The sequence below is a fragment of the Salmo salar genome, unplaced genomic scaffold (assembly GCF_905237065.1).
Source record: "Salmo salar unplaced genomic scaffold, Ssal_v3.1, whole genome shotgun sequence".
Taxonomy (NCBI): domain Eukaryota; kingdom Metazoa; phylum Chordata; class Actinopteri; order Salmoniformes; family Salmonidae; genus Salmo; species Salmo salar.
Genome location: NW_025549886.1, coordinates 70843 through 86915, shown reverse-complemented (window position 1 = coordinate 86915; position 16073 = coordinate 70843). Strand labels below are relative to the sequence as shown.

At 41.9% G+C, this 16073-nt stretch overlaps 1 protein-coding gene across 2 annotated transcripts; it reads left to right on the top strand.

Moving 5' to 3' along the window:
- Positions 1–2010: 2010 nt before the first annotated feature.
- Positions 2011–15664, top strand: LOC123738977 (mucin-2-like). 2 transcript variants are annotated; one of them, XM_045713573.1, is made up of 5 exons: positions 2011–2875; positions 3941–3943; positions 7832–7948; positions 9014–9016; positions 12905–15664. In XM_045713573.1, exons 1-5 carry the CDS (start codon positions 2011–2013, stop codon positions 13915–13917), a joined length of 2001 nt encoding a protein of 666 aa, XP_045569529.1. In that variant the 3' UTR covers positions 13918–15664. The 2 variants fall into 2 exon arrangements, with proteins under 2 accessions (XP_045569529.1, XP_045569530.1); XM_045713574.1 differs by lacking the exon at positions 12905–15664 and having other exon boundaries at positions 7832–10591.
- The last annotated feature ends 409 nt before the right edge of the window (positions 15665–16073 follow it).

Here is a 16073-nt window from a genome sequence, read left to right as displayed (position 1 = left end):
TAAAAAGCTGAATCGTGGCTTTGCAGGCTCTGGCTGAAAAAAAGTAGCGCGTTTGGGTAGTGGCTGGTTACAGTACTGTGAGACTCAGGCGCGTGCCCGCAACCACAGAAAACACTACACACTAGAGTCTACTTCAAACCAACAGACACACATGCTTTACTCCATAAACACAGTTACCATCCTAAACATACATTTAAGGGAATAATAAAATCACAAATCATACGGTTCTACAGGATATCATCTTGCAAGCAAGACCTGGATTATGCAATAAATACACTATTCAATGCAATCAGAAGAAGAGGATATTCAAAACGATTTTTAAGAACCATTAAAAAAACAACACATTGGCAGTCCTCTCTCCCATTCATCCAACCCTCACAGACCACATCAAACCATCCACCTCTCTTAATCTCATTCTTTTAACAGAATAAAACAATAAAACCAACTAAATGCACAATATTGCTTTTATGTTCATATTTAACAACACTGGTTGAATTAATCTCACCACATCAGCTCCTGTACTGTCACACAGAAAAAGGCATTTTAGAACTCATTTTAGTCTATTTATGATCTTAGGAGGACATCTACAGGCAATTTTAAGTACTACACCTAAATATAATAACATCATCAGAAGGAGAGGGATGAACAGGAGATAGGCCTGTGCACCGTAAAACAAGCTAGTTGATATGAAACACAATTATATTCAAAACCTAACCCTTGCCCGTGCCATCCCTGGTTTATCCTTCTACAGGTGTAGTACTGCCTCCAGGTGCTGGCTTCTGCTCCTTGTGCGGCGTGTTGCGCCTCAGCTGCCCACGGGTCATTCACGTTCGCACCCACCGGGAGAGCAATAGCGCTTGTGAATTACCGCAATATATAACATTGAATCACTCTTCTTTCCCCCAACACTGTTATCATTATTATCTTTTATTTCTTTGATTTGTCTCATTGTACTAGAGGAATAGCATGGTATTCATATACAGAACCACATACAACAACTAAGAAATACAAAAGTACAGAATAATAGAAAATGTAATAGAACTGAACAGAATAACAATATAGGGACAGAATAGGGAGGGAAAGTTAGGGAAGTAAAGTATCAGAGAGGGAAATACGGGGGAAAATGGGGGACTATCAGGACAAAGGATATTTAATGGATAGAAAGTATGGCTGGGGATATTGCCAGGTTAATTTATAACAAAGTCTGGAAACTGAACTGAAAAGCAAATAGAAGAAAGAGGAGTTTAACATATATAAGCCCACGTAATGCCATCACTCTCCCGCCTTTGAGTGTCTATTTGGGTGTCTGATAAATTGAACCAATAGGGTAACAGAAAGATAGAAACGCCCAGATTGGGAGCAGTGATTGGGTGTTTCCCTCCTAATTGCTCCCATTTTAAAAGGTACGGGGTTCTCAGTCGAGGAAAAGATCCCTCTGAAGAAGCAGAAAATTCTGCGAAACGTCAGGGTTTTTGAAACAGGACTTCACAGTGGATTTTAACATTGCTTGGTTTTTAATCATCTTTTGATTTTAACTAATAATATTAAAAGTTACGTTTTAGAGTTAAGATGTGGAGGGGTAAGGGGGAGCTCATTGCCTAAAGTGCATAGACACTTGGGGAAACAATCGTGACTTTAACCTCTGGAACGAGATCTTTTAACAGGATTGGACTCACAAAGAACAACGGATTACAGCCCCAGCCCTTGAACGCAGGAACGCTAAGAAACAATCGGTAACCTCATCTCCATCTCCATATCGCAATAACCCGGCTTACAAAGAACACGGCGAAAGGAAAACGGATCACAGCTCCAGCCCTGGAACGCCAAGACACAATCGGCAACCTCATCGCCACCTTCATATTTCAATAACCCGGTCAACAAAATAACAAAGTGGTAAGGACTGGTCCTGAGCAGCACACAACGTCCCGTGCTGTTCAGGCCTTCACATCTTCTATTCTAAATATAGTATTATCCTGCTTTTTTGATTTACACTGTCCGGTTCTCCACCACATGGAAGTGGTGGAGAAGGCACTTAAAAATCATGTATTCCCTACTGGTATGATGAGACAGGTGCATCGTGTCACCAACTTTATTAAACCATCTTCACCCACAGACTACACCACAATAAAATTATCACAGAACACACACCAGTGGATGCAAAACAACATGTACATACTACAGACACATTACCAGTCAGTCACCCACACCATTAAACAACAAATAAACACACCCAACACTTTGGCACTGACAATCGCAATAGGCTGGGCACATAAGAGGTACAAACATAAACTGACACCCACCACCATCACTAGAGTGGAAACCATTTTGGAACTCCCTCAGGCCTCTTCCTCTCCCCAACTAACAACTATACGGACAAACACAATACGAGACCAACCACATACACTTCCAGCAATAGAACACACCCCACTACAAATTTCCCCACCAACGATACCAACTCCAACCCCAGTGCCCCCTCTCTCCTCAACAGAGGAATTTCCACCTTTATCAAAGCCTCGCCCCCTGCCAAAAAGACAACCATCATACTTACGGACACTATCACTGGGAAAACAACCGACCCTGAGTGAAACCTATAACCTTCGCATACAGACTCTTTCAAAAACACATCTCCACTCCCTACCCTCAACATCCACTTTCACTGATTCTTCCCTTTCCAATCAAAAAGGAGAGGTAAGAATAGCAACCCCTATAACTGAAGAGGAGAAATGGAAAAGCCCAGTGGGTCCCCCTACTCCCAAAGCAGCCACTCCTATCATAGCCCAGGTTCACCACACAGTCAACAGTCAAACAGAAACCAAAGCAGCCACTCCTATCATAGCCCAGGTTCACCACACAGCCAACAGTCAAACAGAAACCAGTACACCTACAGTCACACCTATTAAACAAAACACAAACTGCAAAAAAGTACAGGGTAATGTATCAATACTATTAAGAGACATAATTACATCTGCTCCTCTTTCACCCATAGGAGGCGCCAGGCAAGGGGTACAGACAAGGAGAGGGCAATTCAAGGGGAGTATGATGATGATCAAAGGGCAAGACAATGGGCAACACCCCAAAGCTCCCAGATCCGAACCCCCACAAACAACTAATATCGTTGTGCCTCTGCCTGTCCAGGACCCCTGTACGACTGGCGCCTCAAAATACCCACCATCATCCCCACCACAACCCCATCTTCAATCCCAACCACAGCCCAAACCCACACACCCTCCCCAAAAACCCTTCTATCACAAAGCTAGGCCGAATTATAAGGTGACAGATTGGAACATTGAAGGACACACACCAATACTCATCATAGGAGACTCAAACCTCAACCGGATCCCACCATTCAATAACCCCAACATCCAAGTCGACAGTTATCCAGGGGCAACATTCTATCATTTCACAAAGGTACTGGAGAAAACCCCCATACATACAGACACGGCGACTGTTGTTATCTCGGTGGGTTTGAACAACAAGGATCACGACCCATTCCAAACATCATTAAAACAGTTGTCAGGTATGCACAAGGAGGCAAAGAAAACATTTCCAAACGCAACAATATACATTCCTGTCATCAGCCATTCACCTCTTCTTACTTCACAGCAGAAGAGAAACCTTAAGCTCATCAATGCTTATATTACCACTAACTTCCCAACCCTATTAGAGATTCCACAAGATACATTTCATACAACAACAGATCTCATACACTGGACATCCACCACAGCAGACCTCATCTTTCAACACTGGTGCAGACAGTTAAATTTACATTAACCACAAGCCACAGTCTGGATAGAAATAATCTTTCTTTCAATCTCTCTCCTTCCCTAATAACCGGTGCAGATCCTCCACCAGGGGGAGCAGTGGACCAGTCAACATCTAATATCATGAATCTTTCCAAATCCTTCATACCCACAGCAGCACAGGTAAAGCTCCTGGAGAGAGGGTTGACATTCATCCCTCGCCCAAACAAATTTGATTGGGAGGAACTTCAAAGGGACACTCACAAATATCATAGAAGACTTAAACTGTTGGACTACTTTGACTATAACACAGACGACAACCACCAACCATTTACCTTACCATCTACCTGGGAACCTAAAACCTCCCAGATAGATGGTAGAATCAGGAGATTAATCAGAACAGACAAGAACACACTTCACAACCACCAGATTCACACGGATAGGGAGGATAACCTCACACACGTAGAAAGACAGGCAATACAACAACTTAAAAATAACCCACACATAATCATCAAACCAGCAGATAAAGGTTCAAAAATAGTAATATTGGATAAACATCAATACATGTATGAAGCCAACAGACAGCTATCCAACACCAAACATTATAAACCAATAGAAAATAGTATACAACCACAGACACAGACACAGTTAAGGACAATAATAAAAAGACTCTACGACCAACACTACATCACAGCAAAACAACGGGACTTTCTCTATGGCACAGATACTCCACGACCTAGACTATTCTACTTACTGTTAAAAGTACACAAGGAACCAGGGACATGGACAATTCCCTTTGAAGTTCCTCCTGGCAGACCGATTGTGTCAGACTGCAATAGTGAATCCTATAACATTTCACAATACATAGATCATTATATTAACCCTCTCTCCACCAGGCACCCCAGCTTTCTCAGGGACACTTATCACTTCATGGAGAGGATTGGACCCATAGTTGTTCCCTCCAACACACACATATTCACCATAGATATTGATAGCCTGTATACTAATATAAATACAGCAACAGGAATACAAGCAATTAGAAATATCTTTAAGAGATACCCAGACAACACTAGACCGGACACAGAAATATTACAACTATTAGAAATCAGCCTGACTAGCAATGACTTTTTATTCAACGATCACTATTACCTGCAGGTGGAGGGAACAGCTATGGGCAAAAAATTCGCACCTGCTTACGCCAACATATACATGGCTGAATGGGAGAGAGAGGCACTGGCCAAGTGTCCATATCAACCCACTTTTTATTACCGGTTTTTAGACGACATAATAGGAGCCTGGCCCCACGACATCCAATTATTCACAGACTTTATGAACATTCTCAACAGCCATCATTCATCAATTAAGGTTAAATACACAATTCATCCGCAAGAAGTCAACTTCTTAGACACAACAGTGTTTTTCAGTAATAACAATCAACCACAGAAAACACTACACACTAGAGTCTACTTCAAACCAACAGACACACATGCTTTACTCCATAAACACAGTTACCATCCTAAACATACATTTAAGGGAATAATAAAATCACAAATCATACGGTTCTACAGGATATCATCTTGCAAGCAAGACCTGGATTATGCAATAAATACACTATTCAATGCAATCAGAAGAAGAGGATATTCAAAACGATTTTTAAGAACCATTAAAAACAACACATTGGCAGTCCTCTCTCCCATTCATCCAACCCTCACAGACCACATCAAACCATCCACCTCTCTTAATCTCATTCTTTTAACAGAATAAAACAATAAAACCAACTAAATGCACAATATTGCTTTTATGTTCATATTTAACAACACTGGTTGAATTAATCTCACCACATCAGCTCCTGTACTGTCACACAGAAAAAGGCATTTTAGAACTCATTTTAGTCTATTTATGATCTTAGGAGGACATCTACAGGCAATTTTAAGTACTACACCTAAATATAATAACATCATCAGAAGGAGAGGGATGAACAGGAGATAGGCCTGTGCACCGTAAAACAAGCTAGTTGATATGAAACACAATTATATTCAAAACCTAACCCTTGCCCGTGCCATCCCTGGTTTATCCTTCTACAGGTGTAGTACTGCCTCCAGGTGCTGGCTTCTGCTCCTTGTGCGGCGTGTTGCGCCTCAGCTGCCCACGGGTCATTCACGTTCGCACCCACCGGGAGAGCAATAGCGCTTGTGAATTACCGCAATATATAACATTGAATCACTCTTCTTTCCCCCAACACTGTTATCATTATTATCTTTTATTTCTTTGATTTGTCTCATTGTACTAGAGGAATAGCATGGTATTCATATACAGAACCACATACAACAACTAAGAAATACAAAAGTACAGAATAATAGAAAATGTAATAGAACTGAACAGAATAACAATATAGGGACAGAATAGGGAGGGAAAGTTAGGGAAGTAAAGTATCAGAGAGGGAAATACGGGGGAAAATGGGGGACTATCAGGACAAAGGATATTTAATGGATAGAAAGTATGGCTGGGGATATTGCCAGGTTAATTTATAACAAAGTCTGGAAACTGAACTGAAAAGCAAATAGAAGAAAGAGGAGTTTAACATATATAAGCCCACGTAATGCCATCACTCTCCCGCCTTTGAGTGTCTATTTGGGTGTCTGATAAATTGAACCAATAGGGTAACAGAAAGATAGAAACGCCCAGATTGGGAGCAGTGATTGGGTGTTTCCCTCCTAATTGCTCCCATTTTAAAAGGTACGGGGTTCTCAGTCGAGGAAAAGATCCCTCTGAAGAAGCAGAAAATTCTGCGAAACGTCAGGGTTTTTGAAACAGGACTTCACAGTGGATTTTAACATTGCTTGGTTTTTAATCATCTTTTGATTTTAACTAATAATATTAAAAGTTACGTTTTAGAGTTAAGATGTGGAGGGGTAAGGGGGAGCTCATTGCCTAAAGTGCATAGACACTTGGGGAAACAATCGTGACTTTAACCTCTGGAACGAGATCTTTTAACAGGATTGGACTCACAAAGAACAACGGATTACAGCCCCAGCCCTTGAACGCAGGAACGCTAAGAAACAATCGGTAACCTCATCTCCATCTCCATATCGCAATAACCCGGCTTACAAAGAACACGGCGAAAGGAAAACGGATCACAGCTCCAGCCCTGGAACGCCAAGACACAATCGGCAACCTCATCGCCACCTTCATATTTCAATAACCCGGTCAACAAAATAACAAAGTGGTAAGGACTGGTCCTGAGCAGCACACAACGTCCCGTGCTGTTCAGGCCTTCACATCTTCTATTCTAAATATAGTATTATCCTGCTTTTTTGATTTACACTGTCCGGTTCTCCACCACATGGAAGTGGTGGAGAAGGCACTTAAAAATCATGTATTCCCTACTGGTATGATGAGACAGGTGCATCGTGTCACCAACTTTATTAAACCATCTTCACCCACAGACTACACCACAATAAAATTATCACAGAACACACACCAGTGGATGCAAAACAACATGTACATACTACAGACACATTACCAGTCAGTCACCCACACCATTAAACAACAAATAAACACACCCAACACTTTGGCACTGACAATCGCAATAGGCTGGGCACATAAGAGGTACAAACATAAACTGACACCCACCACCATCACTAGAGTGGAAACCATTTTGGAACTCCCTCAGGCCTCTTCCTCTCCCCAACTAACAACTATACGGACAAACACAATACGAGACCAACCACATACACTTCCAGCAATAGAACACACCCCACTACAAATTTCCCCACCAACGATACCAACTCCAACCCCAGTGCCCCCTCTCTCCTCAACAGAGGAATTTCCACCTTTATCAAAGCCTCGCCCCCTGCCAAAAAGACAACCATCATACTTACGGACACTATCACTGGGAAAACAACCGACCCTGAGTGAAACCTATAACCTTCGCATACAGACTCTTTCAAAAACACATCTCCACTCCCTACCCTCAACATCCACTTTCACTGATTCTTCCCTTTCCAATCAAAAAGGAGAGGTAAGAATAGCAACCCCTATAACTGAAGAGGAGAAATGGAAAAGCCCAGTGGGTCCCCCTACTCCCAAAGCAGCCACTCCTATCATAGCCCAGGTTCACCACACAGTCAACAGTCAAACAGAAACCAAAGCAGCCACTCCTATCATAGCCCAGGTTCACCACACAGCCAACAGTCAAACAGAAACCAGTACACCTACAGTCACACCTATTAAACAAAACACAAACTGCAAAAAAGTACAGGGTAATGTATCAATACTATTAAGAGACATAATTACATCTGCTCCTCTTTCACCCATAGGAGGCGCCAGGCAAGGGGTACAGACAAGGAGAGGGCAATTCAAGGGGAGTATGATGATGATCAAAGGGCAAGACAATGGGCAACACCCCAAAGCTCCCAGATCCGAACCCCCACAAACAACTAATATCGTTGTGCCTCTGCCTGTCCAGGACCCCTGTACGACTGGCGCCTCAAAATACCCACCATCATCCCCACCACAACCCCATCTTCAATCCCAACCACAGCCCAAACCCACACACCCTCCCCAAAAACCCTTCTATCACAAAGCTAGGCCGAATTATAAGGTGACAGATTGGAACATTGAAGGACACACACCAATACTCATCATAGGAGACTCAAACCTCAACCGGATCCCACCATTCAATAACCCCAACATCCAAGTCGACAGTTATCCAGGGGCAACATTCTATCATTTCACAAAGGTACTGGAGAAAACCCCCATACATACAGACACGGCGACTGTTGTTATCTCGGTGGGTTTGAACAACAAGGATCACGACCCATTCCAAACATCATTAAAACAGTTGTCAGGTATGCACAAGGAGGCAAAGAAAACATTTCCAAACGCAACAATATACATTCCTGTCATCAGCCATTCACCTCTTCTTACTTCACAGCAGAAGAGAAACCTTAAGCTCATCAATGCTTATATTACCACTAACTTCCCAACCCTATTAGAGATTCCACAAGATACATTTCATACAACAACAGATCTCATACACTGGACATCCACCACAGCAGACCTCATCTTTCAACACTGGTGCAGACAGTTAAATTTACATTAACCACAAGCCACAGTCTGGATAGAAATAATCTTTCTTTCAATCTCTCTCCTTCCCTAATAACCGGTGCAGATCCTCCACCAGGGGGAGCAGTGGACCAGTCAACATCTAATATCATGAATCTTTCCAAATCCTTCATACCCACAGCAGCACAGGTAAAGCTCCTGGAGAGAGGGTTGACATTCATCCCTCGCCCAAACAAATTTGATTGGGAGGAACTTCAAAGGGACACTCACAAATATCATAGAAGACTTAAACTGTTGGACTACTTTGACTATAACACAGACGACAACCACCAACCATTTACCTTACCATCTACCTGGGAACCTAAAACCTCCCAGATAGATGGTAGAATCAGGAGATTAATCAGAACAGACAAGAACACACTTCACAACCACCAGATTCACACGGATAGGGAGGATAACCTCACACACGTAGAAAGACAGGCAATACAACAACTTAAAAATAACCCACACATAATCATCAAACCAGCAGATAAAGGTTCAAAAATAGTAATATTGGATAAACATCAATACATGTATGAAGCCAACAGACAGCTATCCAACACCAAACATTATAAACCAATAGAAAATAGTATACAACCACAGACACAGACACAGTTAAGGACAATAATAAAAAGACTCTACGACCAACACTACATCACAGCAAAACAACGGGACTTTCTCTATGGCACAGATACTCCACGACCTAGACTATTCTACTTACTGTTAAAAGTACACAAGGAACCAGGGACATGGACAATTCCCTTTGAAGTTCCTCCTGGCAGACCGATTGTGTCAGACTGCAATAGTGAATCCTATAACATTTCACAATACATAGATCATTATATTAACCCTCTCTCCACCAGGCACCCCAGCTTTCTCAGGGACACTTATCACTTCATGGAGAGGATTGGACCCATAGTTGTTCCCTCCAACACACACATATTCACCATAGATATTGATAGCCTGTATACTAATATAAATACAGCAACAGGAATACAAGCAATTAGAAATATCTTTAAGAGATACCCAGACAACACTAGACCGGACACAGAAATATTACAACTATTAGAAATCAGCCTGACTAGCAATGACTTTTTATTCAACGATCACTATTACCTGCAGGTGGAGGGAACAGCTATGGGCAAAAAATTCGCACCTGCTTACGCCAACATATACATGGCTGAATGGGAGAGAGAGGCACTGGCCAAGTGTCCATATCAACCCACTTTTTATTACCGGTTTTTAGACGACATAATAGGAGCCTGGCCCCACGACATCCAATTATTCACAGACTTTATGAACATTCTCAACAGCCATCATTCATCAATTAAGGTTAAATACACAATTCATCCGCAAGAAGTCAACTTCTTAGACACAACAGTGTTTTTCAGTAATAACAATCAACCACAGAAAACACTACACACTAGAGTCTACTTCAAACCAACAGACACACATGCTTTACTCCATAAACACAGTTACCATCCTAAACATACATTTAAGGGAATAATAAAATCACAAATCATACGGTTCTACAGGATATCATCTTGCAAGCAAGACCTGGATTATGCAATAAATACACTATTCAATGCAATCAGAAGAAGAGGATATTCAAAACGATTTTTAAGAACCATTAAAAACAACACATTGGCAGTCCTCTCTCCCATTCATCCAACCCTCACAGACCACATCAAACCATCCACCTCTCTTAATCTCATTCTTTTAACAGAATAAAACAATAAAACCAACTAAATGCACAATATTGCTTTTATGTTCATATTTAACAACACTGGTTGAATTAATCTCACCACATCAGCTCCTGTACTGTCACACAGAAAAAGGCATTTTAGAACTCATTTTAGTCTATTTATGATCTTAGGAGGACATCTACAGGCAATTTTAAGTACTACACCTAAATATAATAACATCATCAGAAGGAGAGGGATGAACAGGAGATAGGCCTGTGCACCGTAAAACAAGCTAGTTGATATGAAACACAATTATATTCAAAACCTAACCCTTGCCCGTGCCATCCCTGGTTTATCCTTCTACAGGTGTAGTACTGCCTCCAGGTGCTGGCTTCTGCTCCTTGTGCGGCGTGTTGCGCCTCAGCTGCCCACGGGTCATTCACGTTCGCACCCACCGGGAGAGCAATAGCGCTTGTGAATTACCGCAATATATAACATTGAATCACTCTTCTTTCCCCCAACACTGTTATCATTATTATCTTTTATTTCTTTGATTTGTCTCATTGTACTAGAGGAATAGCATGGTATTCATATACAGAACCACATACAACAACTAAGAAATACAAAAGTACAGAATAATAGAAAATGTAATAGAACTGAACAGAATAACAATATAGGGACAGAATAGGGAGGGAAAGTTAGGGAAGTAAAGTATCAGAGAGGGAAATACGGGGGAAAATGGGGGACTATCAGGACAAAGGATATTTAATGGATAGAAAGTATGGCTGGGGATATTGCCAGGTTAATTTATAACAAAGTCTGGAAACTGAACTGAAAAGCAAATAGAAGAAAGAGGAGTTTAACATATATAAGCCCACGTAATGCCATCACTCTCCCGCCTTTGAGTGTCTATTTGGGTGTCTGATAAATTGAACCAATAGGGTAACAGAAAGATAGAAACGCCCAGATTGGGAGCAGTGATTGGGTGTTTCCCTCCTAATTGCTCCCATTTTAAAAGGTACGGGGTTCTCAGTCGAGGAAAAGATCCCTCTGAAGAAGCAGAAAATTCTGCGAAACGTCAGGGTTTTTGAAACAGGACTTCACAGTGGATTTTAACATTGCTTGGTTTTTAATCATCTTTTGATTTTAACTAATAATATTAAAAGTTACGTTTTAGAGTTAAGATGTGGAGGGGTAAGGGGGAGCTCATTGCCTAAAGTGCATAGACACTTGGGGAAACAATCGTGACTTTAACCTCTGGAACGAGATCTTTTAACAGGATTGGACTCACAAAGAACAACGGATTACAGCCCCAGCCCTTGAACGCAGGAACGCTAAGAAACAATCGGTAACCTCATCTCCATCTCCATATCGCAATAACCCGGCTTACAAAGAACACGGCGAAAGGAAAACGGATCACAGCTCCAGCCCTGGAACGCCAAGACACAATCGGCAACCTCATCGCCACCTTCATATTTCAATAACCCGGTCAACAAAATAACAAAGTGGTAAGGACTGGTCCTGAGCAGCACACAACGTCCCGTGCTGTTCAGGCCTTCACATCTTCTATTCTAAATATAGTATTATCCTGCTTTTTTGATTTACACTGTCCGGTTCTCCACCACATGGAAGTGGTGGAGAAGGCACTTAAAAATCATGTATTCCCTACTGGTATGATGAGACAGGTGCATCGTGTCACCAACTTTATTAAACCATCTTCACCCACAGACTACACCACAATAAAATTATCACAGAACACACACCAGTGGATGCAAAACAACATGTACATACTACAGACACATTACCAGTCAGTCACCCACACCATTAAACAACAAATAAACACACCCAACACTTTGGCACTGACAATCGCAATAGGCTGGGCACATAAGAGGTACAAACATAAACTGACACCCACCACCATCACTAGAGTGGAAACCATTTTGGAACTCCCTCAGGCCTCTTCCTCTCCCCAACTAACAACTATACGGACAAACACAATACGAGACCAACCACATACACTTCCAGCAATAGAACACACCCCACTACAAATTTCCCCACCAACGATACCAACTCCAACCCCAGTGCCCCCTCTCTCCTCAACAGAGGAATTTCCACCTTTATCAAAGCCTCGCCCCCTGCCAAAAAGACAACCATCATACTTACGGACACTATCACTGGGAAAACAACCGACCCTGAGTGAAACCTATAACCTTCGCATACAGACTCTTTCAAAAACACATCTCCACTCCCTACCCTCAACATCCACTTTCACTGATTCTTCCCTTTCCAATCAAAAAGGAGAGGTAAGAATAGCAACCCCTATAACTGAAGAGGAGAAATGGAAAAGCCCAGTGGGTCCCCCTACTCCCAAAGCAGCCACTCCTATCATAGCCCAGGTTCACCACACAGTCAACAGTCAAACAGAAACCAAAGCAGCCACTCCTATCATAGCCCAGGTTCACCACACAGCCAACAGTCAAACAGAAACCAGTACACCTACAGTCACACCTATTAAACAAAACACAAACTGCAAAAAAGTACAGGGTAATGTATCAATACTATTAAGAGACATAATTACATCTGCTCCTCTTTCACCCATAGGAGGCGCCAGGCAAGGGGTACAGACAAGGAGAGGGCAATTCAAGGGGAGTATGATGATGATCAAAGGGCAAGACAATGGGCAACACCCCAAAGCTCCCAGATCCGAACCCCCACAAACAACTAATATCGTTGTGCCTCTGCCTGTCCAGGACCCCTGTACGACTGGCGCCTCAAAATACCCACCATCATCCCCACCACAACCCCATCTTCAATCCCAACCACAGCCCAAACCCACACACCCTCCCCAAAAACCCTTCTATCACAAAGCTAGGCCGAATTATAAGGTGACAGATTGGAACATTGAAGGACACACACCAATACTCATCATAGGAGACTCAAACCTCAACCGGATCCCACCATTCAATAACCCCAACATCCAAGTCGACAGTTATCCAGGGGCAACATTCTATCATTTCACAAAGGTACTGGAGAAAACCCCCATACATACAGACACGGCGACTGTTGTTATCTCGGTGGGTTTGAACAACAAGGATCACGACCCATTCCAAACATCATTAAAACAGTTGTCAGGTATGCACAAGGAGGCAAAGAAAACATTTCCAAACGCAACAATATACATTCCTGTCATCAGCCATTCACCTCTTCTTACTTCACAGCAGAAGAGAAACCTTAAGCTCATCAATGCTTATATTACCACTAACTTCCCAACCCTATTAGAGATTCCACAAGATACATTTCATACAACAACAGATCTCATACACTGGACATCCACCACAGCAGACCTCATCTTTCAACACTGGTGCAGACAGTTAAATTTACATTAACCACAAGCCACAGTCTGGATAGAAATAATCTTTCTTTCAATCTCTCTCCTTCCCTAATAACCGGTGCAGATCCTCCACCAGGGGGAGCAGTGGACCAGTCAACATCTAATATCATGAATCTTTCCAAATCCTTCATACCCACAGCAGCACAGGTAAAGCTCCTGGAGAGAGGGTTGACATTCATCCCTCGCCCAAACAAATTTGATTGGGAGGAACTTCAAAGGGACACTCACAAATATCATAGAAGACTTAAACTGTTGGACTACTTTGACTATAACACAGACGACAACCACCAACCATTTACCTTACCATCTACCTGGGAACCTAAAACCTCCCAGATAGATGGTAGAATCAGGAGATTAATCAGAACAGACAAGAACACACTTCACAACCACCAGATTCACACGGATAGGGAGGATAACCTCACACACGTAGAAAGACAGGCAATACAACAACTTAAAAATAACCCACACATAATCATCAAACCAGCAGATAAAGGTTCAAAAATAGTAATATTGGATAAACATCAATACATGTATGAAGCCAACAGACAGCTATCCAACACCAAACATTATAAACCAATAGAAAATAGTATACAACCACAGACACAGACACAGTTAAGGACAATAATAAAAAGACTCTACGACCAACACTACATCACAGCAAAACAACGGGACTTTCTCTATGGCACAGATACTCCACGACCTAGACTATTCTACTTACTGTTAAAAGTACACAAGGAACCAGGGACATGGACAATTCCCTTTGAAGTTCCTCCTGGCAGACCGATTGTGTCAGACTGCAATAGTGAATCCTATAACATTTCACAATACATAGATCATTATATTAACCCTCTCTCCACCAGGCACCCCAGCTTTCTCAGGGACACTTATCACTTCATGGAGAGGATTGGACCCATAGTTGTTCCCTCCAACACACACATATTCACCATAGATATTGATAGCCTGTATACTAATATAAATACAGCAACAGGAATACAAGCAATTAGAAATATCTTTAAGAGATACCCAGACAACACTAGACCGGACACAGAAATATTACAACTATTAGAAATCAGCCTGACTAGCAATGACTTTTTATTCAACGATCACTATTACCTGCAGGTGGAGGGAACAGCTATGGGCAAAAAATTCGCACCTGCTTACGCCAACATATACATGGCTGAATGGGAGAGAGAGGCACTGGCCAAGTGTCCATATCAACCCACTTTTTATTACCGGTTTTTAGACGACATAATAGGAGCCTGGCCCCACGACATCCAATTATTCACAGACTTTATGAACATTCTCAACAGCCATCATTCATCAATTAAGGTTAAATACACAATTCATCCGCAAGAAGTCAACTTCTTAGACACAACAGTGTTTTTCAGTAATAACAATCAACCACAGAAAACACTACACACTAGAGTCTACTTCAAACCAACAGACACACATGCTTTACTCCATAAACACAGTTACCATCCTAAACATACATTTAAGGGAATAATAAAATCACAAATCATACGGTTCTACAGGATATCATCTTGCAAGCAAGACCTGGATTATGCAATAAATACACTATTCAATGCAATCAGAAGAAGAGGATATTCAAAACGATTTTTAAGAACCATTAAAAACAACACATTGGCAGTCCTCTCTCCCATTCATCCAACCCTCACAGACCACATCAAACCATCCACCTCTCTTAATCTCATTCTTTTAACAGAATAAAACAATAAAACCAACTAAATGCACAATATTGCTTTTATGTTCATATTTAACAACACTGGTTGAATTAATCTCACCACATCAGCTCCTGTACTGTCACACAGAAAAAGGCATTTTAGAACTCATTTTAGTCTATTTATGATCTTAGGAGGACATCTACAGGCAATTTTAAGTACTACACCTAAATATAATAACATCATCAGAAGGAGAGGGATGAACAGGAGATAGGCCTGTGCACCGTAAAACAAGCTAGTTGATATGAAACACAATTATATTCAAAACCTAACCCTTGCCCGTGCCATCCCTGGTTTATCCTTCTACAGGTGTAGTACTGCCTCCAGGTGCTGGCTTCTGCTCCTTGTGCGGCGTGTTGCGCCTCAGCTGCCCACGGGTCATTCACGTTCGCACCCACCGGGAGAGCAATAG

Excerpts from the sequence above, each read along its gene's own strand:
- LOC123738977 (XM_045713573.1), top strand. The coding sequence starts at position 2,011 with ATGGAAGTGGTGGAGAAGGCACTTAAAAATCATGTATTCCCTACTGGT.